At 39.0% G+C, this 27,479-nt stretch overlaps 1 protein-coding gene across 3 annotated transcripts; it reads right to left on the minus strand.

Annotated features, from left to right (window-relative positions):
* On the minus strand, positions 1 to 24,471 carry PPP1R14C (protein phosphatase 1 regulatory inhibitor subunit 14C). 3 transcript variants are annotated; one of them, XM_072140907.1, is made up of 4 exons: positions 24,268 to 24,471; positions 11,203 to 11,286; positions 7,279 to 7,311; positions 1 to 1,483 (listed from the first exon to the last, which is right to left on the minus strand). In XM_072140907.1, exons 1-4 carry the CDS (start codon positions 24,460 to 24,462, stop codon positions 1,409 to 1,411), a joined length of 387 nt encoding a protein of 128 aa, XP_071997008.1. In that variant the 5' UTR covers positions 24,463 to 24,471; the 3' UTR covers positions 1 to 1,408. The 3 variants fall into 3 exon arrangements, with proteins under 3 accessions (XP_071997008.1, XP_071997006.1, XP_071997007.1); XM_072140905.1 differs by having other exon boundaries at positions 23,908 to 24,384; XM_072140906.1 differs by lacking the exon at positions 7,279 to 7,311 and having other exon boundaries at positions 23,908 to 24,396.
* Between the last annotated feature and the right edge of the window lie 3,008 nt (positions 24,472 to 27,479).

A 27,479-nucleotide genomic window follows, 5' to 3' on the forward strand; every position in this document is an offset into this window, starting at 1 on the left:
TATTTTGACATTGCCAGTGTTTTATTTGAGCAAATATCTTGTAAATAAAATGGTCAACAATACAAAAAGAAAAACCCAAAATATAACTTGTCAGTAAAGAACACTGGAAATGTATCTCAGAAAAACGTTAAGAGCACCATTTACATATGCTTTATCGGCATTGGCTTCTGTGCGATATTCCTATGCGAAAAAGAGATAAGACATTGGTACTACTTTTGTTTCAAACACAAAAGAAAAGGTCACTACGGGTTAACCTTGCAAATATTGCTATAAAATTATTCTAACTTTGGCAGAACCATAGAAGCAGTACAGAATAAGCTCGTTTTGAAACATAGTGCTTTCAAGCAGTTGAAGAGGATGTATCAGCCATTCTGAATCAAAAGGTGCCATCAATTGATTTAGACCGCTTTTAATCAGTCTAAAAATAAAAAATAAGTTATTTGATTGCCATCAACTTATTGTAAACACCTCAATTTTACAGAACTTGTGATACAGTCTCTCTAACATCATTTCTAATATATTCAATAAAGTGCTGGTAATAACCTTACCCTATGAAAAAGATGAAATGAATTGTAAACCTGAAAGGTCCATACGATTTCAAATAAAGGGTACTACATCCCCCATTTGGCAACATAAACATCTGGTAAAAACAAATTTGAAACTACAGGAAACATAAGCACTTTTAGAATGTTAATCAATTTTATCTGTAACTAATGAAATAACAAGGTTTAGCGGAACTGGGAGTGGTAGTAAACCCCACAACACATATTTCACCACCTTTCTCCATTAATTAAATATCCGACAAAGGACCAGAATGGAAAAATCCACATTATTAAATTGACAAATTTTTGGGATGACAAATTTTAGCCCAATTTTATATAAGCTAGACTTATCTGTCATTGCATTTCATATAAATAACCACTTTTCGTATAATGTATGTAACACTCAAGTCCACCAGAGAAAATGCTGTTCCAACAAAGTGGCTTTCTTTTCCAGTAGTCTGATTCTAAGCATGGGATCTACCTGCAGAATTGTATAGACTGCAGAACTATTACCTTTAAAAGATATGAACCTCTTAAAAGTTAATGGAATATGTCAAATTGTGAACATATTCTAACATTCTTTATAGAAAGAGGAAATAAGAATTAACAATTGGATAATAATTGGATGAACATTACTACATATATTGTAACCAGATTCTCCAAAACATAATTTATAATTTTTTTTAAAAGTCATAAAAAAACTTTATTAACTATCACAGAAACAAGATTTAGTTAAGAACTACATCTTCAAAACATCCCACCCTCCAGAAAACAATATATAGAGTTCTTTAAAAGGAAGGTTCCTTGAAAAGTCTGTAGTCTTGACATTTTTGCTGTAACTCAAGAAAGAGGTGATCATGGCAAATTCATACATCCTTTTTCTGCGGCGGACTCAATTTTCGCATTCCTTGTATTCGGGACAAAAGTTGGTTGATAAATTCCTAGAAAACAAAAAGGTCAATTGATACAATTTAACGCATACATCAGCATTACAATATTTAGAGCACGAGTAGATAATCTTTTCGGATGATAAAACGCAGAAGTTAAAAAAAAAAAAAAAACACTTATTGAAGGTCTGAGCATTAGTTTAAATTGTCCCAAAACATAGATAGAAATCATCAAAGCTCCAACTAGTATGCCATAACCCAATTCTTTTACAATTGTGTTCTTTGTGCATCATCGAGCATCTGCCCCTCCATCAACACAACTCTAGTGTAACAGGCAAAAATAAAAAGCACTGAGCTGCTTACTAAAGTAAGCAGCTCCTAGCGCTGCTCCATTTTTAGCAGTGTTAAACTGCTAGCTTTATTGGAACCCTCCAATAAAGCTAGCAGACACCGAAGCGACATACCCTCAGAACGCCAGACCAAGCTCACAGCAGGAGGTGCTGCTTCTCCGGACTGCCCCTTCCCATGCCACAGGCCAGCAATGACTGCCGGGCTTCATGCGGCAGTCACTGGCGCCCTTGGAACCCCCTTATGAATATGCCGGACCGCTGTGGGTTTGGTCTGGAGTTCTGAAGTTACTTTAAACAGCTATAGTGGGTTTTTTTTGTTTTTTTTAGGGTGAACAGTCCTCTTTAAGGGAGAGCAGCAAGCATGTGTTGCCAATACGGTTACGCTGTTGGCATAGCATGGATCCGGCGACCGTCAATTTTGACAAGTGGAGGTCCTTTATATTTCAAGTAGTTTTAATTTATCCAGTAAATAAAGTAATTCCCCTAACCGTTTTAAACCGTTGTATATACACGTTTGTCTTTTTGAAATATCAAATTAGTAATTACATAGGATAATAAGAAAAGTAATTGGAGTAGAAGGTTTTTCTTGTGTATGTCAAATTAGTTAAGGTAAGAAAATTCCCTTTCAAAAGCAGCATATCATTACAACTGGAAAGAATGTTAATGACAGATGGAAATCTGCTATGTACAGAAGCTTGGATCAAAAATAACATAGCTGTCAAGTCACCAAACCGTTAGATGAGATTTTATATAGAGAATCCCAAATACCAAATGATCAAAAAAAAAAAAAACCCACTACACATACTTGATAGTCAGCAGCCTGCTCAGTGTTTTCACTAATTTTTAACAAACTGGCTTAGCATAAAGCAGAATGTAGAAGCAAAATATTACAGCATTTTACAGCACATCACTTGATAAAATGTGGTTCAGGTAGGACAAAAATGAACAGTGGATTAGACTGGCTAATGTTGACTACATATCGGCAGTTGAGACATTTGGACACCATAAATAACTAAATAAATATGAGACCGTAACTACAATGATACATTAAAAATGAAGGCTGCAGTACAATTTTTTGCTAAAAAAAAAAAAATAAAAAATAAGAAAACTGGGCTGTGCTTGGTTGCTGTAGGCAACGATCCGTTATTATTGACCAGAACCAGCTGTAAAAACTACACAGTAGTGGAAACATGTGCACCACCACTCCCACAGTGTATTACCTGTGAAAAATCTATGCAGTAATATAGAAGCAGCATAGAATATGGGATTTATGGAAAAATTCCCTTACACACTTTGGACAAATCTGCAACAGAAAAAGTTTTCTGCTGCAGATTAATTATACACCGAATGTAATTTAATTTCTATATATAAAAAATATATATATATCTCAAAGTTTTGCAAAGCAAAAGCAACAGCAAAAATCCCTAAACCAAAACTAATTTTGGCTGGTTTTCTGATACATACAGAATGGGCTATGGGATTACTGCCAGGGTAAATTCTGCAGCCATTCCACTACGCCGGCAGTTAGCTTGTTTAACCCCATAACGACATGTGATGTAATAGTGTGTCAGGGATGATCCGTCTCCATGACAGCCTCAAGTCTTTGTAAGACCTGAGGCTGTATGATTTCTGGACATTACTTTTTTGGCAGTACATGCTAATTTTACTAAACTGGCACAATGTAAATAAAAAAAACCAAACAAATTCAAATCACTACCTTTCCTAGAATTGATATAAAAATAAACCGTAAAAATTATAAACATGTTAGGTATCAGCGTATCCCAAATTGTCAGATCAAAATAGAACTTAATCGCAGCATTTAACCCAGTAACGGAAAATAAACGGAAATGGCAAATTTTAACAGCGAAAAAAAAAAAACACATTAAAACTAATAAAATTAAGTATCCCCATGACTATACCGAAGAATGAAGCTGATACATCCTTTGGGGCTCCAAGTGAAAGCCGCAAAAACCCAATTTCACTGCATTAGGAATTCCCCCTCCTCGCTTCTCAATACACAGCATGGAATATTACACAGTCACTGTGAAGGGCAATTTGTTTCACTGAAAACAAGTCCTCATACAGATCTTTACATAAAAAAAAAAAAAAAAAAAAAAAAAAAAAAAAAAAAAAAAAGGTTAAGATTTTTGAATGTGGGGAGTAAAATGTGAAAATGCCAAATCAAAAAAGGACCTCTGTGGGAAGGGGATGAAAAAATGTCTGTGGCTTTTTGACTACCTTCCAGATCAATTTTAAAATTCACAAATATTATAGGATTTCACTCTAACCATAACAGATCACTATAGCTCCTATTGAACTTTTGCAGTACAGTCCGAGAGGGGATCTCATCTACTCACAAAATCACATCCATCTATCTCCACCCTTTGTAAAACATATAATTTTAGCTGCCCATAAAAACCAATCACAGTTCAGGTTTTATTTTTAGAGATTAGTATGAAAAAAGAATTTTGTGTAGCATGGTGGCTGAGTGAGTAGCACTTCTGTCTTGCAGCTCTGGAGTCCTGGGTTCTAGTCCCACCCAGGTCAACATCTGCAAAGAGTTTGTATGTTCTCTCCGTGTTTGCTTGGGTTTCCTCCGGGTACTCCGGTTTCCTCCCACCCTCCAAAAACATATTGGTAGGTTGATTAGATTGCGAGCCCTTCGGGGACAGGGACAGATTAGTCATGCTTTGTGCAGCGATGTGTTATCTGTGTGCGCTATATAAATAAAGGATTATTATTATTACTTGCTTGCTTTGGACTACAAAGCATTTATTCTACTTATTTAATAAATCTCCTAAATTCATTAGTTTCTATAATACAGGACTGGAATAGGTTTCATCATAAGAAAAAAAAAATTAAAGAGCCAATGAACTTTAAATGCGTCACAACCTACCTTTTAAATCTTGATATTATGTTCCTATCCAAAAGTTTTATAAGGCGTTACATTCCTAATTTTTTTTGTCATTGCCTGATCTGTTTAATGCCCGAGCTTACCGGTTTCTTTAAGTTTCAGATAATCAAGATTTCCAATCCATTGTGAGGGATCCCATGCCTCCTTTCAACTAGTCTGACATTTCACTACATAAATAGAGGTGAGAAGGTGACGGCACAAGTGGCTCACTTGTATATTGTGCCTTGGATTTATGACCTTGTAGCGATAGCAGAACAATATGGCTGTAATATGGATCCCTAGATCTTTTACAACACATGCTTAACACCCCTTAACGGCAAAGCCACTTTTCACCTTCCTGACATTGCCCATTTTTTCAAATCTGCCCTGTGTCACTATAAATGGTTATAACTTTGGAACACTTTAACATATCCAAGGGATTTTGAAATTGTTTTCTCGTGACACAATGTACTTCCGGTTAGTTAAAAAATTTTGGTGGCATGTTTTGCATTTATTTATGAGAAAATCAGATATTTTGTGAAAATTTGTTAAAATTCTCACTTTTCGAAATTCAAAAATGTTCCACTTTTTCCACACAGAAACTACACACCTCAACGTACGTAAAACAACTTTTTTTGAAGTTTGTTAACCCTTTAATTGTTTTACAGGGGTTAAAACAAAATGGGATGCAATTTCAAAATTACATTTTTTTTGGCTAAATGAAGTGTTTCATAAAATGTACAAATTCTCAGTGGATAAAATACCAAAACGCTCCACAAAGTTTGATACCCAATCTCTCCCAGGTATAACAATACCCCAGGACAGAGTTCACCAAATATGACCAAATCCATCAAACCTTTCTGCAGTCCCAGGCAACTTAAGAGATACTTCATTGGCTGTTTGCAACTGCGGGAAAAGTGAGAAGGTTTTGATGTGGAAGAACAGGAAGCAATAAGTTACTTCTTAAAAACCCTTGTTGGCACTTCACGTTAAATAAGTGTATTTAGCTTGTAGTTTGGGCACTTGGTCTCCAAAAGGTTTGCCATCACTGCCATATGTGGTGGTAACCTGCTGTATGAGGACATGCCAGGGCATCGAAGGGTTTTCTTTTTTTTGTATCTTTTTGGGGTAGTACACTGTACCCTAAAAATACTATATTATCTTTATAGATCACTACGATTACGGTGATACCTCATTAATATAGTTTTTTATATACATTTTTACAATTTTACCGGAAAAAACGAATATAGAGGAAATCTCATTTGTTTTTGCATCGCCATCTTTTCGGAGAAGTAACTAATATATTTTGGTTGACAGAGCTGGTTTAGGGCTTTTTTTACCACTTTTCAGTGGTACCATTTTGGCGCACATAACTTTTTTTGATCACTTTTTAGATAATTTTTACGAAAAACTTTTTTTTGGCGAGTTTTTTTTTTTTTTCCCCAGACGCCCCCCCTCCATCCCCCGGTAATTGAGTCTGCTTTGCGTTGAATGCCCCTGACACACGGGGGTTAAAACCCACAATTGGAGAAAAAAAAATGAAAAATCTGAAAAAAAAAAAAAAAAAATCAAACCTAATCATGCTTTTGAGGGACCTGCTCAAATTTCAAATCACTTTCAGAAATTACCCTATTATAGAAACTACACCCCTCAACGTATGCAAAACAATTATATGAAGTTTGTTAACCCTTTAAATGTTTTACAAGGGTTAAAACAAAATTGTGTGCAATTTTAATTTTTTTGGGCTAAATGAATGTTTTTCCAAAATCACCAAAAAGGTCCACAATTTCTTCCGAGTATGCCAATACCCGATATCTGGTGGTAACCTGCTGTATAGGTCACATGCCAGAGCACTGAAGGCAAATTGCCGGTTTCAGCGGTACCATTTTTGGTTACTTCTTGGAATGTTTTTGTTAAGGGATTTTATGAAAAATGTACATTTTGACAAAGTTTTAGGGTTGTCAGCATTCACCAAGTGGGTCCAATAATAGTAATGATCCATTGTACAGATTGTTATGGAAGTGGCAATACCAAATATGAGTCTACTTAGGCAAATATAGTCATGTGAACTTTGTGGAATATAGAATCTTTTCTGGACTATAGGGGTTCACTACATATAAATTGCCTATGGTTCTACTTGTTAATTAAAAAGGGAATCCAACTTCACAACTTATTTTAATATGAAAAAGCCAGGAGCAAAAGCATGATTTAATAATTCTTCTTAACCCCTTAATACCATGGGATAGAGATGGTTACATACACATTCACTATGGTATGTTAATTCTATTCTAATCGTATGAGAAGGCCCCAGAGCCGAACCCACTCCATTTATCAGCCGCTACAAATGTGATCAAAATTACTACCATTAACGTCATTGTAGGATTTCTTAAGACTTAAAAATAAAAACATCAACAAATTCTCCTGTTAGAGGGATAGAATATAGTGGATTCTTCTTGGACTATCCAGGGATAAGCATTAATTTGACTATAAGCTTACCTGAACGATGCCGTTCATGGAATAGTTGGTGAACACATCCTGCTAAATTTGTCTAATTTTATTTTTTTAACTACAAGATGGACAGCTTGTAAAAAAGCAAAATGCATTACCTCTGTTGGTTTGTAGCAGTCTACTAAGGATTCCTAGGGAAAAAAAAATATTAAAATGAAACAAATGTGTGGACAAGAGGCTTATAAAAAAAAAAAAAAAAAAAAAAAAAAAAAAAAAAAAAAAAAAAACTGACATTCAGCCTTAGAGTATTCCGGGAATATGAACTTGATGACAAAAACTTATAATGCTATACATAAATGAATACAAACAAAACTTAATGTAATTAATCACAAAATAGAGCTTAAATAGTTTGCTTTTATTATCCACAAAGATGGCCGCCAACTATAACTACAATCCCCATGACCCTTCAAGTGATCAGTAAGCTTCTCCCTCCTAAGGTCTCCTCCCAGTGATGTAGATGTAACAGACTGTCCAGCTCTGTAACCATAGGTGTGTAACTGCACATTGCCCCACTGAGACAGCATCTCACCACAACACTGTTCATGACTACTTTAGGTGTAGTTGGTTGGTTGCAGTGCATTAAGTATGATCACATAGGATTGGTGATGTGGACATTTGAGCAACTGCTCCACACGAACAAAGTCACAGGACTGATGAAAAAGCCACAGCTAACCAACAACTAATTACATATTTGAATATGAATCTCACTTTCTGGAATACCCCTTTAACCCTTTAAGGACCAGGCCCTTTTTCGTTTTTGCGTCTTTATTTTTCACACCCCACCTTCAAAGATCTATAACTCTTATTTTTCCATGTAGAGAGCTATGTGATGGCTTGTTTTCTGCGTAACAAATTGCACTTCATAGTGATGGCATTTAATTGTCTATGCCATATACTGGGAAGCGGGAAAAAAATTCTGAATGGAGTGAAGATGGTGAAAAAACGCATTTGTGCCGTTATTTTGTGGGTGTGGATTTTACGTCTTTCACTGTGCGCTCCAAATGACATGTCTAATTTATTCATTGGGTCAATACGATCACGTGGATACCAAATTTGTATAGGTTTTATAATGTTTTCATACATTTACAAAAATTAAAACCTCCTGTACAAAAAAAAACAAATCTTCATTTTGCCGTCTTCTTGCGCTAATAACTTTATCATACTTTGGTGTATGGAGCTGAGGGTGGTGTCATTTTTGCGACTTTTGATTTGCAATGCTTTTATTTTTAGAATTGTACTACCTTTTGATACCATTTGCGACTTTGGGCACTATTTTCCGTTATGGGGTTAAACGCAGTAAGAAAAACATATTTTGATAGATCGGGCATTTTCGGACGCGGCGATACCCAATGTGTTTTTTACGGTTTATTTATATTTATATCAGCTCTAGGGAAAGGGGGGTGATTTGAATTTTTAGGTTTAATATAATTTTTTATTTTTTTTTATTTACATTTTTTACTATTTTTCAACCCTAGGTACTTTAACCCTAGGTTGTCTGATTGATCCTACCATATACTGCCATACTACAGTATGGCAGTATATTGGGATTTTGCACACCATCTATTACAATGTGCAGATCGCACTTTGTAATAGATGGTCTAAAACATGATAGCCTCGGATCATTGTGTGATCCGAGGCTGTAATGGCAACGGATCGCCTCTCCCCGATGACGTCACGGGGAGCGGCGACCGGAGCCAAGATGGCGACGGGGAGCGGCGACCGGAGCCAAGATGGCGACGCCCACGCGCCGCCGGCTCGTTAATGCCGCCAGCAGCTTTGACGGCGGCGTTGAAAGGGTTAACACCCGCGATCGGTACAAGCACCGATCGCGGGTGTTAGCGACGGGTGCTTGCTTCATTTTGAAGCAAGCACCCGGCGTGTATGAAGAGGGCTCAGCCCGTGACCCCTCTGCATACTACCCCATGCGCAATAAAACGTACAGGTACGTCTTATCGCACAATGGGGTTAAAAGTTTAAGTTTACAAATTATGTGGAAAGGGGATTGTGTTGAACAAGATTCACATGTCGGATTTTGTCCTGTTCATCAGACCATCTGTGAATCCCCGATCAATATCCCTTACTTCCCTCTAACCTAATCTTGTAGAATTCATGAGTTCTTGAAAACTTTGTAGTATAAAGGCTGCAGAGGAACTCTGTAGGGGGTAGCTATTAACTGACACCTTTTGCAGCCAGCGACTCTGAAAAACTTGAGCAGACTCCCCACCCCACCCCCCAATTTTAAACCAGAAGACAAAGTGTTATAAAATCAGATCAATATTTTGTTTAGGGACAGTTATAGAGTTTTGGTCCATCTCAACCGAAGGGCAAATACATTTTTGGAACTGGGGTAGCCAGGAAATCATAGTGCCCCAATTCCCAAGATTCTAGCAAGTTTGGACACAGATATGAATATCTTAGGATTATACCATAGCAAATGGGTTAGGGTCAGTTTTGGTATCAATGTAAACCAAGGATTAACCCGGATCCAATGATACCAGTACCCTGACCCTAGGACTTCCCCTTGAGAAGCTAGGACTTCATCAAGATTACAGACTGAATACCAGGTAGGAGGGTTCTCCAAGCCTTCCTGGGGCTGTGCAGGTGTGCAGAACAACCCTGATGCCCTTGTCACTTCTTGAGAAACTGTTTACCATCAAGGTAGGAAGAATCTTAAGGTGTGGAATAATCAGTTTCCATTAGGCCCACACATAATGTAGCAAACAGAGGAATTACTGATACTTGTAGTTCTACCTCTGTTTACTGTATATATCTATTGTGTCTACTGTTTATCTAGTGTGCCCTCAAGGCAATTAAATATAAAATTTAACTTGTGTTGCTCTTTTATCTTGAACCATGAATCCCCATGTCCTGGTCTCAGTTAACATGCTACACTATATAATCCAGTTACGGACCGGGCTTATATTAAATGAGAACTGGTGGCAGCTTATTGGGTTGATAATAAGGGTTGTGATTTATTGTTGTGCCATATCCGGAGGTTGTGTGGACAAATCTGAATGACTTTCTGCGACGCTCAGAACTTTGTGTTCTGGGAGTGTCTATAAAAAGATAATGGTGTACCCCTCAGTGGTCTGAAATGTCACGGTTTCCTTCACAGGGATAAAAAAAACAAAACACTGTCTCGGAGGTCACCACCGGATATAACCTGCAAGCACCGACCGTGGGTGTTAGTGATGAGTCTTTGCTGCAATATGCAGCAAAGCCCATCTCTGTATAAAGAGGGCTCAGCCCGTAAGCCCTCTTCAAACACCCTTCATAGCTCTGCAGCAGATATATCCGTCGCAGAGCGTGAAGGGGTTAACCAAGGCCTCATTCACATGATCACAATGGGGGCCATGATCAGGTTGCATGATTTGCAACCAGATCATGGCCCCCATAGATTTCAATGATTCCCGGTCACAGCGTGGTGAGCACCTGGTGAATCACCCCAATGTGACTGTCAGGGGGCCTCAAAGTATAGGACTTGTCTGCCTATGGAGGGAGGAGGGTGACACTTCGCACCTCCTCCTCTTGGCCCTAATCAATATTATTGGAGTTATTGATACTGATTATTGGAGCAATTTGCACAGAACTCTTGCCTACTTTGTTCTATACTTTTATAGGTTATACCAACAGGTTCATCTATCTATCCAGTTCATATGAGGCCTACCAAGTCTCCTCAGCTATTGTGAAAGATCGAATTGGGCAACTTTGAAATCAATTACAGAAAATTATTGATCTGGGGAGAGAAGCTGCCCCTACACGTTACACATTTCCTTGAGCGGATGGTACATATGTATGAGAAAGTCATATTTTATTTGGCGAACCACTGTGCATGTCTAACCTGCATCTCAAATACTGATGAACTAACACATGGGGCACAAGGGGATGGGTAAACACACATGAATTATTACTAATTAGCACTATGGCATGATATTATACTGGCCTATATGCCAAACACTCACCACAAAATGTTTAAACCATCTCCACTAAGCCCAATGGTAACATATAGGATGGTCCCGTACCTGTAATTTCACAACACGTTCTTCTTCACTAGCTGCATCCAGAAGATCATCTATATCTATTTCTACTTCTGGCATTTCTTCTTCCTAAGAGGAAAAAAGTTGTGTTTTAAATTGCCTGGATGATTTCAGTTTAAGTTTTCTTCATATTTAACCATTAAAATTATTTGATCTCTTGGCAGCCACCGTGGATTAACGTTGCAAAAAATGTTATTGCCAGCACAGGTGGATCATGATGGATGGTGAGGCATGTATAGCAAAGTGGGATTTTTTTTTAAATTCTATCCACAAAATTTAACATTATTATCTATGTATTTAACCCTTTAACAACATATCTGGGGATAGTAAAACAAAGCCAAATAAATGTAAAAGTATAGAAAAAATAGTCCGTGCAAAGATTTCTAGTACATTTCCTGTGTAAATTGCATAAAAACACTGATGCAAGATGTCGAACTGAATACCATTGTGTGAAGTCTCTTACACCTCAGCGCGGACACATTATAGAGAAGTACTTTACCAACTGACATTAGTCCCAGAACCAAGCTCCTCTTCTGGCTTCAGATATCTGTTTCAATGCATTATGGTTGTCACCATCTTGCCAATAACTAGCCTATTGAGTCCCACCTCAGGATTTATTTTTTTTTTAATGCAGATCCATTTAGACTGGATGGTCAGACTGTAGTATGAACATCATTTTAAAAAGGGGAAAGGTCAAAGCATGCCTGAAGTGGAAAAATAGGCATTTTTCCATGAAGCTGCAAAGTTTCTTAGATTTTTGTGATTAATCCAAAACAAGTAGTGGGGTGGGGTCTAGTAATGGCAAAGATTTTCCACATGTATACATCAACTTACTACTTTCCGTTATTAAAAAAAAAAAAAAAAATTACCACTGAACTAACAGCACCCTCAGGTAGGAGATGAAATATATTTAGCCTTCCATCTTTCATGTAAAAACTCACCAATTTACCTACAAACATTATAAAAAGAAGTCAACATCAAGCAACCCCTCCTTGCTGTCCCTTCGCAGTCTGTCATACCCACCATCTCTGCCTTTAAGGACACAGTGTGGAAGTGTGTGCAGGAGGTGTGAGGGGAGGGGGGTTACCATCCCACAGTGCACATAAAGCATGGAGGTGCTCTGGTAACACTCTTGACACCATCAGACTTATCAGCATAACATAAAGGAAGGCAACCATGAATAAAAAGGGCAGGCTCTAGGCTACGAGCAAGTGCCCCAGGACCCCCAGCCAAGTTCTAGCCAATAACTGTTATACGGTATACTTCCTCACTTATGACTCGACCAGATCTGTGAGAAGGAGAGAAAATGCTCAGGGAAGCAGTGGCGTGTGGAGCTGGAGTGGCGACTAGGACTAGTAGTCAGTACTGTGTCACCAGGCCAGCAACTAGGAGAACACCAGTGGGTCTGTACCAGCCAGGCTAGAAAGAAAAGTAATGATAATATTCTAAGTTATGTGTACTAATGAGTTATTTAGTGAGGACCCCACCAGATTTTGTGCCCAGGTGCTTCCATCTACCTTACTCCAATCTGATAAAAAATAAGATTACTTCGTCACTGTGCTTGGATCTATGATAAAGTAAAGTGTCATATTTTTAGTTTTGCTTGGTTGGAAAAAAGGCAATTTCTATAATAAAAGTGGGATAGCAAACAATGTTTAATAAACCACAACACGCCGAGGTATGTTCTGTAGAAATTATGGTCACATTCCCTTTAGAACAAAGCAAGCATCCCATTTATTACAGCAATATTGTATGCCACAAAACAAATATACTAGCATAGCTCTTATAGGAACAATTGTATAGCAACACACAAGAGATTCATTCTCTGAAATAAACAGGAAGCGGCATGACTGGAGAGGCTGAACAGAAGCAAATTCTCAAGTATGCCTACGTCAAAATAGATCAGATACACAAGAACTGCAGGGCATAGCTGTTACTCCATATACAAAGAGAAAGAATGAAGCCCAAAACAGAGGAACCATTCACAAAACTGAGCAGTACAAGTGGGGGCTGATCTTTAGGTTTTATTTTTTTAATCTTTTACTCAACAAAGTCAAAATTACTTACAGCATTCGATTTCCCCAGAGAAACTGAACTGCATTCTCCCACACAATATATACTGTAGGTGCCATCAGCAGAGATTACCAGGATGGTAGTAGGTGACACTCCAAGAGCTGAACGTGCAGGATAATAATAGGCACTGCTTGATGCCATAGAAGAAAACTCCGTCTCGCATAGCTCTATATTGTGTGTAAAATTACAAGTGAGCAGACTGCACACAGCATGGAGGAGCACAACCATTTAGTTCCCTGAGAGAAGAAGATTATAAATAGCAGCATGCAGAGGGAGACTACAAGTCCTTAGCCTCCTATCAACACTGTACCAGTGTGCCAAGCGGTCTCGGGAATATTTAGGCTCTATATAATATGACATTAAGGTCAAGCTGTTTTATGTGCAAGTCCAGAAATGTATTTTCATGAAAAACTAAATTGGCGCAGAACAATTGAATCCTATAAAAGAGGCCATACAGTGGCATGAAAAAGTATTTGCCATCTTCCTGATTTCATAATCTTTTGGGTATCGGTCAAATTTAAAATTGATTCAGATCAGCAAACTAATACATTAATATTCAACATAATAAAAACACAAACTGCAGGTTAATGAAAAGCTGTAAACTCGAGTACCAACGTCAGATCCATTATATTCACAAATAGAGAAAACATTGTGAACCTTCCCAGGTGAGGTTGGTCATTCAAAATGACAAAAAAAAAATAAAAAAAAAAATTAATAATAATACACAAAGTCTCATCTCAGATTTGCCACAAAACTCTAGACTTTTGGAAGAGGACTTGGTGGACTAAAGAGACAAAAGTTTAACTTTTTGAAATGTGTAAATCCCATAATATTTGGCATATGCGGGAATTACAACAATTCCGCAAGGATACGTGGGCAAAAACTCCTCCACATAAAATTGTAAAAGGCAGTTAATGACTGCAGTTGTTGCCAAGGATGGCTGAACCATATCTTATGTACTTCACTACAGACAACATCTCATATCTCCACCTATAGGAGAAAGCCTAAGGCAGATGATGCTTAGGGTCTTCAACTACACGCAAACAAACATATGCACAAATAATGGATCCGTGGTCAGTCAACTGCGCCAGTGTATCCAAGCAGGAATAGGAACTGCTCTTAGATTTCTGTCCCAAATAGAAAGCTTGAACACAAAGTCAGAAACCACAGCCATCTGTTTGAGCCCATAGAAAATGAAACTATATGGATGAAAACTACATACTTGTGTGTAGCCTTAGTTAAGTCTGTTTAAATAAGTACAAAAATAAAGCAACTTATTTATAGTCATTTACTGGCAGGCAAATGAATGCCAAGGTCTTTAGAATTTCATTCAAGCAATTGTAGAGAAGAGCTTGTACAAGTTTCAAAATACAGGCAAACATTCTTGAATACAAGCAGTACCTAGGTTACATACAGGATAGGTCCTGTAGGTTTGTTCTTAAGTTGAATTTGTATGCAAATCAAAACTGTATATTTTATAATTTTAACCACAGCAAAAAAAAAAAAAAAAAAATTTGTCTCTCCGACAAACTGTTTAAAAATGTTGGATTGTCATAAGAACCAGGATAAACAAAGCTTCATTGCAGTCAACTTTTATAACGCCTACAGCTGAATACTATACCCTATGGCTAAAGTACAGCGAATTACAAACATCCAGTGGTCCGTTTGTAACTAGGGGTCATCTGTAAGTCTGGTATTCTTAAAAAGGGGACTGTCTATAATAAAAATTATGAGACAAAAGCAAATGAACATCAAAAAATATAGTTCTAAATGTAGAGCCTGGCTGGGCTAACCGCCTCCTAAAAATTCTCACCTTTAGCTTGGACTACAGACCTTCTGAACTTATGTCCCACTATGAAGTGGCAAGACACCACTGTCTATAGAAGAGGTGAACATGTGCAAGGGTAAATGGGAAAAACAAGTTACAGTATATATGTACAGGCAGTCCCCAGGTTACTAAGATGAGGAGTTCCTTTAAGAACAAACCTAAAGTATTTGTAAAGCGCTACGGAATTTGATGGTGCTATATAAATAAAAATTATTATTACAGAACCTGTCGCACCATTTTTATGAATACAGCTAGTGACAGGTTCCTGTAGGAGCTCTAATAACTAACTGAACCCTTTACCTAAAAAATCTTTCCCTTACATCCCCATAAATCAGCTCACAGGGGGGGGGGGCTGCTTGGCTGGCCCCTACCATCTGCTCCTCGCCACGACTTATGCCCCCTTACTATTCATGTCATGTGACCAGGGTGATTACATCTAAGGTCCTATAGCTTTTAAATTTGCAAAATGTACTCCATGCATGTACCTGATGAAATCACAGCATGTCTGCATGAAGAGGAGTAGGAGTAGAAGTCCATGGAGGCTGCTGTTTTTTCATGTGATACATTTAGCAAATAGAACTTTGCACAAATAGAGCTTTATGTCTTTAGTTGAATATTGGAAGACTGTCCCTACATACAAGGAGGCAGGGCAGTGATTTAAAGAGACACAGTCAAGGGAGAGAAGAGACAAACCCAGCAGTCAAGATGGCTAATTTGCATACAAGAAAAATGGCTGTAATTAAAGTACAGTGCCTCACTGGCAGCTAATTTTAGGCGATATGGGGAGGACTTGTAACCCTTTACCAACAGGCATTGTTGGCATGGGGGGGGGGGGGGATTAGGGTGACAAGTCTGCTTTCAATTGCTTTGAACTGTTATATTTCACAAGTTTAACTTCTACTTTTTATCCCTGTGACAATTGGATTTTCAGATTTGTGTTGTCATGGGAACAAGGCTTAAAGAAGACCTGTCACCATAATTTTACCACCCTGACTAACAATGCTTGCTAATAAAGGTTAACAAGTCATTCCCATATCATTTAAGGTACATGCACTGAAAATATTGTGTCCACTTTTTTTTTTATATAAAGGTACCTTATGACCTTATGTTATATCCATGTCATGTGATATTATCTGAGGTCCTTTACCCTCCTAACATTAACAAACTGTACCCAAAAGTATGTATCTGATCACATGGAATCATAGCAGCCGCCACAGAGGTTGGGGAGGAGTAGAAAAGAGAATTTTGAAAAGTCACATTTTAAAATCCTGTCTACCACATGCGGAGTCACTTAATAAATCTGGAGTAAGCCGGCGGAGGTTCAAAGTGGTATGCGAAGGCAATTTTATTTATTTTTTTTTGGGGGGGGGGGGGGAGCGGAACAGTTATAAAACTGCAACTACAATGATGCTTTGATGCTTTTTTTAGTCGCAGATTTTGTGCCACATGTTTCTTGAATTACCTATTTTTTCAATAAATTCATTCAATTGTAAGAAACAAGCAGAACTTGGATCATGTGCACAGTCATCAGATATAAAATATATATAAATATCTGACCTGTATTCAAGAGCCAGTATCCATACAAAAAAAAAAAAAAAAAAAACACACACTTAGCTACCACAGCATACCTCCTCAATCTAATACATTGTACCAAAACAATATGCATATTACGTCGGCTTATATCTGCTTTTGGAACCATTTACTATATAAGCATTGTCTTAATAGGTTGCTAGGTTACAAAAATGCCCTGTAAATATACAGAGGCCACTAAAAAGGAATTCAGAACACCTCAATATTGACAAATAAAAAAATGGATTATAGAAAAGCTTCCATTATTGTTCTCAGACAATATATTAAAGTTATCTGCAGTAGGGTTTCGATAACAAGTGAAGGTAGGTTTGAGTTAATAAAACATCTTAAGAAAACCAGGAACAAAATTCTTACATTGGTAAAAGTAAGCAAACAACTAGATTAGTCAAACATACTACTGCAGATATGGATATATAGGATTCTAGTTTGGCATATCTAAAGTCAATAAACTTAAATCAACTAAGATTCTACATTTTCATGGCATATACTTAGTATAAAGGTTAAATGGTTAGTTAACCTTGAGAAAAGAACACTGTTTGGTTGATGACCTGATGGCTTTATCCTGCACCTGAACCACAATGACCGATATAAAATATCGGTCACTAGAATATCAAGGCCTACCTACTGACAGGGAAACACAAATGAGCAGCTACTAGCCTCACTAGTAGTAGTTCTGAGAGGGAAAAAATAAATAAATAAAAATTGCTTGTAGGAAACAGCCTTACTATAAATGAGGGATAATCTTTGTAAAGCACAGGTATTCATTCTAGGCCTCAAAGTAGCTGGTGCTAATGGAACTGAAGGACATGTTCACAGAGCAAACTCAGAATAGATGACAGAAAACACATACTATCTGCTCAAATATGTATTTTTATTAATCTGTAAACTGCTTGCATCTGCTGAAGTCCCTCTTCCAACATTTCATTTAACCCAACTTGGGTCAGCGGTTACCTACACTGGAAACCAGATGTTGGAAAGTCCTTACATCCAAGTCTTACAGGGATGAGGACAGGGTGTATTCACAACATGATGCTCTTTATGTCACTAAGGGTATGACAAAATGGCATATAACATGGCCTGAAACACATTCATGAGACAATGTGGGGCAAAGTTTGAAAGTCGCAATTCCTGGTGCTTGGCCAAAAGTTGCCTCTCTCTCCAGCGCATTCTTTTGGTGGGGGGGGGGGGTAGATTGGAGCAACCTAGGCATCAATAGGGGAGTGAAAAATGAAAATGAAAAAACAAAAAAGGGCCAGGTCCTGAAAGGGTTAAGGAAGGTTACTTTAGCAATAATGTGAGGCCTTGGCGTCATTAGCCATTAAAAAAAAAATTGACAAGGATAAAATGTTTACGGATTCTATTTTTTGTAGCCAAGTCAGGGATATTTCTTGTCAATTGCTGATTGCTTGTTAAAGAATTAGGGAAATTATCAACAAGTTATCAGAACATTAGTAGTCAGACAAGATACAACACTGTAAAGGAACATAATGCGCAATAATATTACACTACCATGTGAACTGTACATGGGAAGATCTACCATGCACAGGACACTGCAGAAATACAAATTCATTAAAAGCGTTCAGCAAAGCCATCCCCCAACTAGGTACCTTGTACTGAAAGTTTAGTGACAAAGAAAGGGGTCATGACAATATAGTGGGTGCTATATTCTAACACAGAAAAATAAAAGCTTGCACTAGAAACTGAAGAATGTAAATAAACTGCCCATATGTACAAAGAGTTTCTATAAAAATGTATTGTAAAATAAAAACAAGTTCTTAATATATTACAATGACTCAACAGAAACCAAAAATAGTATCGTCAGCTTAATGCCAGGTTTACACAATGGCCTGGGGTAACACAAACTAGGAAGTATTAAAGCGGTGTACGTAGTAGCAATACAATTCTCTATGTAGAAAGTCTACCTTTAAATCACGAGATGGTTATTGCTATATCATTCAAATAATATTTTTTCACTTTAAATGGGGTCCTGTCCATTTTCTTGAATTACTGGAGGACTCGTGCCAGGTCCTAGGACGTCTGGACCCACATGGATATTGCACCCACTTGGACTTTCCTTCCCCATTCAAAAAGAAGGCTACGAGTTAAAGGTCAAACTATTTGTTTAGCCTCAGCTATTTTCAGCTAAACTATAAAGAATTTTCTTATGGGAAATATAGCAATACTTTAGTTGGCACCATACGGTTGCTTCATCCCAAGTAGTTAAGTACATTACATTTTTTTCTCAAAATAAAGTTACAACATAACCGCGTCACATGACTCATCTATTCACAAAGTACAAAATATCTAGATTGTTGCCATAGGTGTTGCTAGGTGTGTGCACAACTATTCTCCATAGGTGTGTAGGGAAAATTAAAACATACCAAGGTAATCGCTACAATGAACCTCTAAAGGAAAATCTTAAATAATACATCAATTCCTAGAAGCCAAAATTGAGAGAAACGTGCAACAGGTAGTGGAAAGGAGAACAGTTTATACAGGAAATGTCTACAGTGGTACAAAGAAAGTACCAGATAAGTATTAGGGAACTCACCGCAGCTAGGCTGCTCCATGTCTCTACATGACACATAACTGCACAGCCGTCATTGGGGCTCATTTACTAAGGGACCGAATCGGGCATTTTCATCGGGTTTCCCGAATAGTTCCGATTTGCGCCAAATTGCAGCGGGATTTTGGCGCACGCGATTGGATTTTGGCGCATTGGCGCCAGCTTTCATGTGACAGAAATCGGGGGTGTGGCCATCTGAAATCGCAACGGATTCGGGAAAAAAAAAAGCGAAATTTAAAAAGACATTTGTGTTGCAAGAATAGCAATCACATACACTGGGACGAAAAAGGTGAACTCCGGCGGACTTCAGCGCAGCAGCGACACCTAGTGGATATCGGGCGCACGACCTTAGTGAATCCCGGCAAGCTCCGAATCAACGTCGGACAACGCGCTGCGGGATCGCGAATGGACCGTGTAAGTAGATGTGCCCCATTATGTCCGATACAGCACAGAACAAATTGGGAGCCCGGAGGATAACTTTACCAACACTTGTAGGGATTTCCCATTATAGACACTAAACTTCATATGTGACAACAATTACAAATGTTTGAGCCCTGGGATTCCAATTGTTGGGACCTTCATTCATCAGACAATGTTAAATGAACCTCATTTTCACTAAAGACCGGTTTCATGAGCCCATTACGGCTGCACTGCAAATAGTCCTTTCTGTCTAAGTATTTGCACTACAATATTACAATATGAATTACATACTCATTACAATGTACAGACCTGTGACAAAGGGTTACACAGGTTACCTTAAATAGCGGGAAATACCCTTTATTATTGATCATCTGAAATATGTAAATAAAGTACAAAAAGTTAGTTAAAAAGAGAAACTGTAACCTGAAAATTGCAGAAAAAAATGCAAGTCACACCTATCCATTACTACATCAACAAATAAAGCGAGAGATTAGTTAAACATTATTAAAAAAAAATCAGGCACATGGCTTAAAGTTGTAACACTGGTCTATAATTTCTAAGAATGATACAAGTGTTATCAGTACATGGCATGAAGTCTGCAAATACATGCCTAGCAGGAGGAACAAAGCCTGCCCTGTGACTTATAGGAGGAACAATTGCTTTTCTATTACAGCCTCCAACACCATTCTTTATGTTCTAGGAAAGCTTCAAGAACTGTCAAGAAACAATATAAAAATACCCGTTGCTTAAAGGATTAAAATCTCTCTGCACATTCAGCGCTTATAAAAACTGTAAAAGGTAGATAGTCATCAACTCGTCATAAATGCGAGGTGAGGATTCACACTGCACCCAGTGACCTATATTATTGCACCTAGTCCTTCACTGTTCTGGTAGCAGAAGGTCCCAGGAAAGAAGGTTGAGGACAGTCTGGTGAGGCAGTGGAGCCATATTGCTAGTCAATAAATGAAAAGGCTGAATGCAGGTTAGATCATATAGTCAATCACATTGGAAAAATAAGGAGATACTGGAAACTTGCCAACATGGCTTACACCTCTTTTGGTCGCATTTCAGTTATACACAATACAACTGCCATTACTCATGTGTTAGAGGGCAGTCGCAATGCTCATAAATGACCATGATGACTGAGCTGCTCCTGGACCTCTAAAGCTGCCACATGTCCAGGAGCAGCTCAGAAATGAGCAGTAAAATCACAAGTGTTAACAGCAGCTGATAATTCTCATGTAATTGCACCATATATGTGCACATGTATAGGTCAGTAATTCAGAACCAATAGCAGTGTGCGAGCATAAGCAAAACTAAAAGGGAGGATTCCCACTGAGAATGTTACTTGTTGATAAGACTTTATGCTTTTAGATAACATATACTGAAAATGTAGATAAGACGCCTGCCTCAACCAACCATTTTCTAAACGCTAGGTCAACGATATGTGAACCTATGGGGTAGACTTACAATACCATCAACAACGGGACACTAGTTTCTTCTGCAGGATAGTACAAGCAGCCAAAGAACAAAAGTAGTACTGCACTGCCATGTGGACTAAAAGAACCCTCACATATTTATCCAACCCATCCAATTGTAGCAATGGGGATGAAAGATCACCTTTAACCGATGTAATCACTGGTAGGGGCTAGAACTGTAGATCAAACATGACATTTCAGATTCAAGTTACTCCAGAATTCTGGAAAGATTTGTTAATATTCACAGTAGGAGATTTACAAGTGAACAATGTGTATTATAATATCAGCATAAGAATTATTTTTCCCGATAAGTCAATTCAAAAGGGTAATTACAGAGTTAACTTTTTCAAGTGCTTATTTACCATATATGTGTAAGCCGACCCAAGTATAAGTGGCGACCCCTAATTTCACCACCAAAAACTGGGAAAACCTATTGACTTAAAGGGGTATTCTCGTCTGGGCACTCACAGTCAGTTTCATTAATCTGCCATATGTAAACATTTCTTCAATTAGATGTCATTAAAAAAAAAGTTCTTGTGTGAAGATAATTTCTCATATACATAGTGATATGGTCCCTTAGAAACGAGATAGCTTCCTCGGATACGGCCACCAATGCTGAAGTGATTGCACAAAGAAACAAAAGGTTATTGTATATAAAATGTCCGGGAGTTACTACATGTCGCACAGCCGTCCTGTGGTAATGATTGCTGAATCTGAATGGTCCTGCAGGACTCTATAGCGCAAGTCTGGCCACCACTGCCAGAGTGTGACGTGGTCATATCCGTGGAAGCTATCTGGTTTCTAAGGGACAACATGACTACATTTATGAGAAATTATCTTCACACAGGAACAATTTTTTTATTAACATCCAATTGAAGAAATGTTTACATATGGCAAATGAATTTAATTAAATGTAAATGCCCTGATGGGAATACCCCTTTAAGTATAAGCCAAGGGTGGGAAATGCATTGGTCACCTCCTCCCTTCACCTGCCAGGGAGCGGGAGGCAGCTAATGAAGCCAGAAGGGGCTTCTGTGACACACAGGAGCCCCTGAGCCTCATTTTAATAGTTTTAAAGGTCCCTTTTTCGCAAAAAAATTTCATTAACAGTTAAATGACAAATGGATCTGGTTTTGGGGGGGCACCAGCTGTCCCACAAGTATTCTTGGGTTAAAACCACTAAAGCCATGTGGTTTATTTCAAATTAGAAATGCTAAAACAAATTCTTGAATTTTAAAAAGGAGACATCCAATATGCTACAAAGGAGAACCAACTCGTAACTCACACAGGAACACCGAGTATAAGAGTTTCTCAGGAAGGTACACAAGCTCCATCCTTCCTTACATGCATCAGTGAGTGCTCAATGAAACCTGTGGATCTGTTACACAATGGAAGAAGCCAGGGCTCCAGACTGGCAAACTAGGTCCGCAGCCAAAAGTGATCCATCTCCATTACTTCCAAATGGTTCAAGAGTTATAAGGGTAGTGCTTGGGAAACCAGCTTAGGATCTACACAATTTGTACTGGATGTTTAAATTGTGGGGAACCCGGAAGATTATTTTTCATGAAAAAAGAAAAAAAATCCATGGCCTGAACACAGAGAAACTTCAGGTCAAAAAGCTCACAGGTGAGAAGTAAAAACAGACCCAGCATCTTCATCATAGAGACAGAGTCTGGAAGAGTGGTCTTTTGGCCTTTGTTAGGACTCGTATTTGTTGTTCTGTAAAACAAAAATTAAACTGCACTATAGAAGTATCAGACACTGTGGAGTCAGTCTCATGTCATTAGGTGAAAGAAACCCATTTCATGTGGGTAAGGAAGGAATTCCTCAGAAAATAAGGTTAGGTGTCAATAAGAAGATGGTGGGAAACATGGGTACCTACCCGAGCTCTGGCCAGTACAGCATTACATGGACTAAGCCTGCCGTAAGTGCCTAGATGGCACTGTATCCGCTCAGCCTTATTCCTATGCCTGGGGAGGGGGTGGGGAATTAAACAATGGTAGATAAGAAACTTGCTCCTCACTACTATACATGGATTCAATATCACGTATGAGATATTATTCCATAAAAAAAATCACATCTTAGAAATGAAAAATAACAAATGACTTGTACTTCCTAAATCAGATGCAATGTAAAGAAGGCTTGTAGGCAGCCAGACACAATAGCCTTACCCAGACAGTACGTACCACTAATGGCATTAAATGAAGGTGACCCAGACGCAGTGCATTACATTAGGCCAAGAACAGGGGCATCTGCCACATCAGGTTATATCACAAATGCCCTATAGACACAGCCCATCCTATATACCTTGCAGATGGCACCGCTTAGATGTCTGCTTATAGCATGGCACAATACAAATGCCTAGGGCTGAAAACCCCAAACCATGACATCTGATATTACACACATTTAAAGGGATATTACCTACAGGCCTTCGGTTTACTGGTAAAGACCTGTGCTTATTGCTTACATCTCCCTAATGGTGTATTAGGGGGCTCTCAGGACCAGAGATTTGGCAGATAAAGTTGAGATGATGGGAGCAGACATTTTGTTGGACTTTTAACCCCTACACTCCTTCCCTCCAGGTGGGTTATATATGATAACAGGGACCTATAGACTGTATAGAAAAAGAGAGGAGGTAGTTTAGGCTTTGTGTCCCTTTAATGACATGATGGGGAGAGAGATGACGTCATAATCAGATCTGCATATATGTAGATGTAGCAGGTATGGGCCAGTACCTCGCATCCATAGAGCTCGCTGAGCTGCTCCACGATCCACTCCTCCAGCATCAGCCGCTTCCTCAGCTCCTTCCTGTCGTATTTCACAGTCACTTTGCCCTGCTGCTGCCTCCGCTGCTGCTGCTGCTTGTGCTGCTGAGCCGACACCTGCGGGGGGTCATCCCGGGGTGCGGGGGCATTCAGTGGGGTCTGGAAGAAGACCCTTCCCGCGGCGGCAGCAGGGCTGGGCTCCGTGCCACTTACTGCCGACATCTCCCTGAGTAGAGCCGGGCGCTGGGATGCGAGCGGCGCGCAGTGATGCGGGGAGCCGGCAGGAGTGTGAGTGCGCGCTCCGGTGTGTGCTGAGCCCGCGGCGTCTACCTTTTCATCACCAGCACAGCCCGGGATCACTCCGCAGCCGTCCCTGTCATCCGCCGTCTGCTCACCTCGCACCTGCGCTCCCTTCTCCGCCGCCGCTTCTGGTTCGCTGTTATTATAGGGGGAGGGGCCAACTTTCCCAAAAAAATTGCAACCGGGGAGGAGACTGCGACCTGGAGGCGCTTTAATGTGATCCATAGAGGAGCATTGACATTACACACCGAGGGGGCACTGGCATCACGTGACTGGTACAGCTCCCTGGTGAATGTGTCGCCCCCCACATTAGCTTCTTAGGGGGCAGCTATGGTTCTCATGTAATCTAATACATATGATATAACGGGGCTTGAATCTACATATGACTTTCTTCAAATAACATCATATGTCCATGTGTATTATTTTCTATTGATGTCCTAGTCCAGGACAGGTGATTAGAGGTGCTCGGACACCTAGCCCCACACTGATCAGCCCCTATGAAAGGGAATTGGAGCCACAGTTATAGCTTCTGTCTCAATGTCATTGCCGCACTGTGATGACCTACGTGAGGGTAGCCCCAAATAAAATGTCCTACTTCACCTTTATAAAGAAAATCAACCATTAAAAAAAAACTTTGCTCCTCTTGATGTTGATCCCGGTGCTTCCTCCGCTAGTCTTCACACGAAGGGGTCACCTAGAAAAGTAATTAGCAGCAAGGAGCGCGGGGGCAAGATGCTTATCATGCATGCTGGGAGAGGGAGGCGAATACTTGCATGATGTCACAGTGTTCTCCCTGAAAGGGAGTTGCAGGGATGTGCATAATTAGCAGCCCGGAGCACTGGACATCTTGTCCCCGGGCCCCATGCTGCTAATTTTAAGTTTCCTTTCTAGGTGATCCCGGAGTGTTAAGCCTATCGAAGAACAAACTGAAGAGGAGCGGAGGTGAGTATTTCTGGGGGGGGGGGGGGGGGTAATTATTGATTTCCTTTACAGAGATTTTTATGCAAAGCCAAAAAGTGGATCCAGCAAGAAGAGTACAAGCCCTATTTCCTATTTCATTTATAGAGAATCTGTCACGCTGATTTGGAACCCTAAACCAACTAGTGTTTAGGTTCCCAAATTGGCCTGTGTGGGCCGCATGTAACAAAAACAAAAATGATACTTATCTAGATGAGAGTCCGCCATGAGCCTCTTCTCGCAATGCTCTATGATCCTAGCTTCAATGCGCAATAGCCACAGAATATGCTAGGTGGAAGTTGAGTATAAACTTTTTTTTTTTTTAATTGCGCCCACATAGGAACCTTATAAAGGGCAAATAAGGCCACTAAACCACTGATCCATAAGGACCTGTGGGTGGTGTAGAGCCCTGAATCACCCTGACAGGATTAAATTAGTTTTTTTACTTTGGCTCAAAAACTGGCATAATAGCTGCATTTTTTTCCTCAAAATCTCTTTTCCTTGCTATATTTTCAGTAATTTTGGGGGGTATATTGGTTACTGTGCGACTTTTTCACCTGCCGGGCAATGTTTCCAGTGTTGTGCCTGATTTTTTTCTGGAATCTACCTAAAAAGTCACTATTTTATCGCAGGGGATAACAAAAAAAAAGCAATTTTTTGCACAAATACTTCACTCGTCTTCTTGCATAGGAAATAAATAGAAATTGGTTGTACAAAAAAATTGCCGCTTTTTCTTTACTGCTTTGGTAACTTCTTGGCTGAAGTGTAGTGGCAGTACTTGATGTGGAAGATTAAAGCAGGCTCACAGTTATTAAAGTGTATGCACTAGTTTTATGCCTGACTGTACATATATTTATAAAGTATCTGCGCCAGTTTTATGTCGCCGCTGCATGGTGTCCACCGTGACAGAAAAATGTGCATCAAAAAGACATGTTAGTGCCCAGAGTTTGCAACACATATTAGAACAATGTTTAGATAGATGTAAAATGTCAATGTAACATCGAGATTAATACAAGGACCTACTGTATGGTTTCCAAGCAGAATATTTCCCACAGCATCATACTATTGTGGGAAAGTATTGTGGGTAGGGGGGAGTATCACAACTGGAAAAAGTATCAATAAGGACCAAAAACTCCATTTATTAGGACCTCTTGTGCAAGATTGTGTTATGCACATAAATACCAAATGAGGGAAAGAGGGATAGAAAAAGTATCACAACTGAGGCACGATGCATCTAGGTGTGATAACTTCCCCCTGTGTGATAATAGTGGTAAAGGAATGATAACTTATACTTGGAGAGTCGATTGTCCTCCACAACATTTCTATTGGGACTATCAGGAGAATGCAGGACAATATGGTTAACTATGATCTAGGAAAAACAGATTCCTTCATTGTAAAAATGAATCGAAAGAAATCATTGTTTTTAGGAATAATTTAAAGCACTCTTTCTCATCCTGATTTTCTTGCCATGTGCAGTGGTAATTAATGGTATAACAGGGACACTTTCCCAGCAGATAGAATCCAGATGGTAGAAAGGACAACACTATTAAAAGATGTCTTCTTCTCTAGTCTCCGGTAGCACAGCTGTCACAGCCATAGTAGTTACTGGGGCACAACAACAATGATCACATCATAACTGTTAATGAGCAATCTCAAATATACTTATAATATACTCATGTCATTTCAGGCTATTTCCAGTTAAACAGAGACAAATTGTCATATAATGCAGATGTTTTTCCTGGAAATGCACCACTTTATTTCAGAATCTTTGACATAGATGAATAGTGAATAAATGCAAACTGTAGAACTTTGTAACCATAACGTTCAAGAAACACTTCAATGGAGGTCACATAAAAGCTTTAGAAGAAGCAGCATAAGACCTTGTACTGTACAATAGCTTATTACAATCAGGGCCTGATTAAGGTTGGTGGGGGCCCCTGGGCGCAAAATATGGTGGAGGCCCCCATTGAATGTAGTCCAGACAGGGAAAAGCAATCGCTATATACCATTCCCCAGCAATAACCGTATACAGCCTCCCCAGCAATCACTATATACAGTCCCCTATAACAACTATATACAGACCCCTATGATAACTATATAGAGTCCCCTGTAATAACTATATACACCCCCCTATAATAACTATATACACCCCCTATAATAAATATATATAGCCCCCTATAATAACTATATACACCCCCTATAACAACTATGTACAGATTCCTATTATTGTTATACATCCCCCACATAATAAATATATACAACCCCCAATAATAACTATATATACC

The sequence above is a fragment of the Engystomops pustulosus genome, chromosome 3 (genome assembly GCF_040894005.1).
Source record: "Engystomops pustulosus chromosome 3, aEngPut4.maternal, whole genome shotgun sequence".
In the NCBI taxonomy this organism is placed as follows: Eukaryota; Metazoa; Chordata; class Amphibia; order Anura; family Leptodactylidae; genus Engystomops; species Engystomops pustulosus.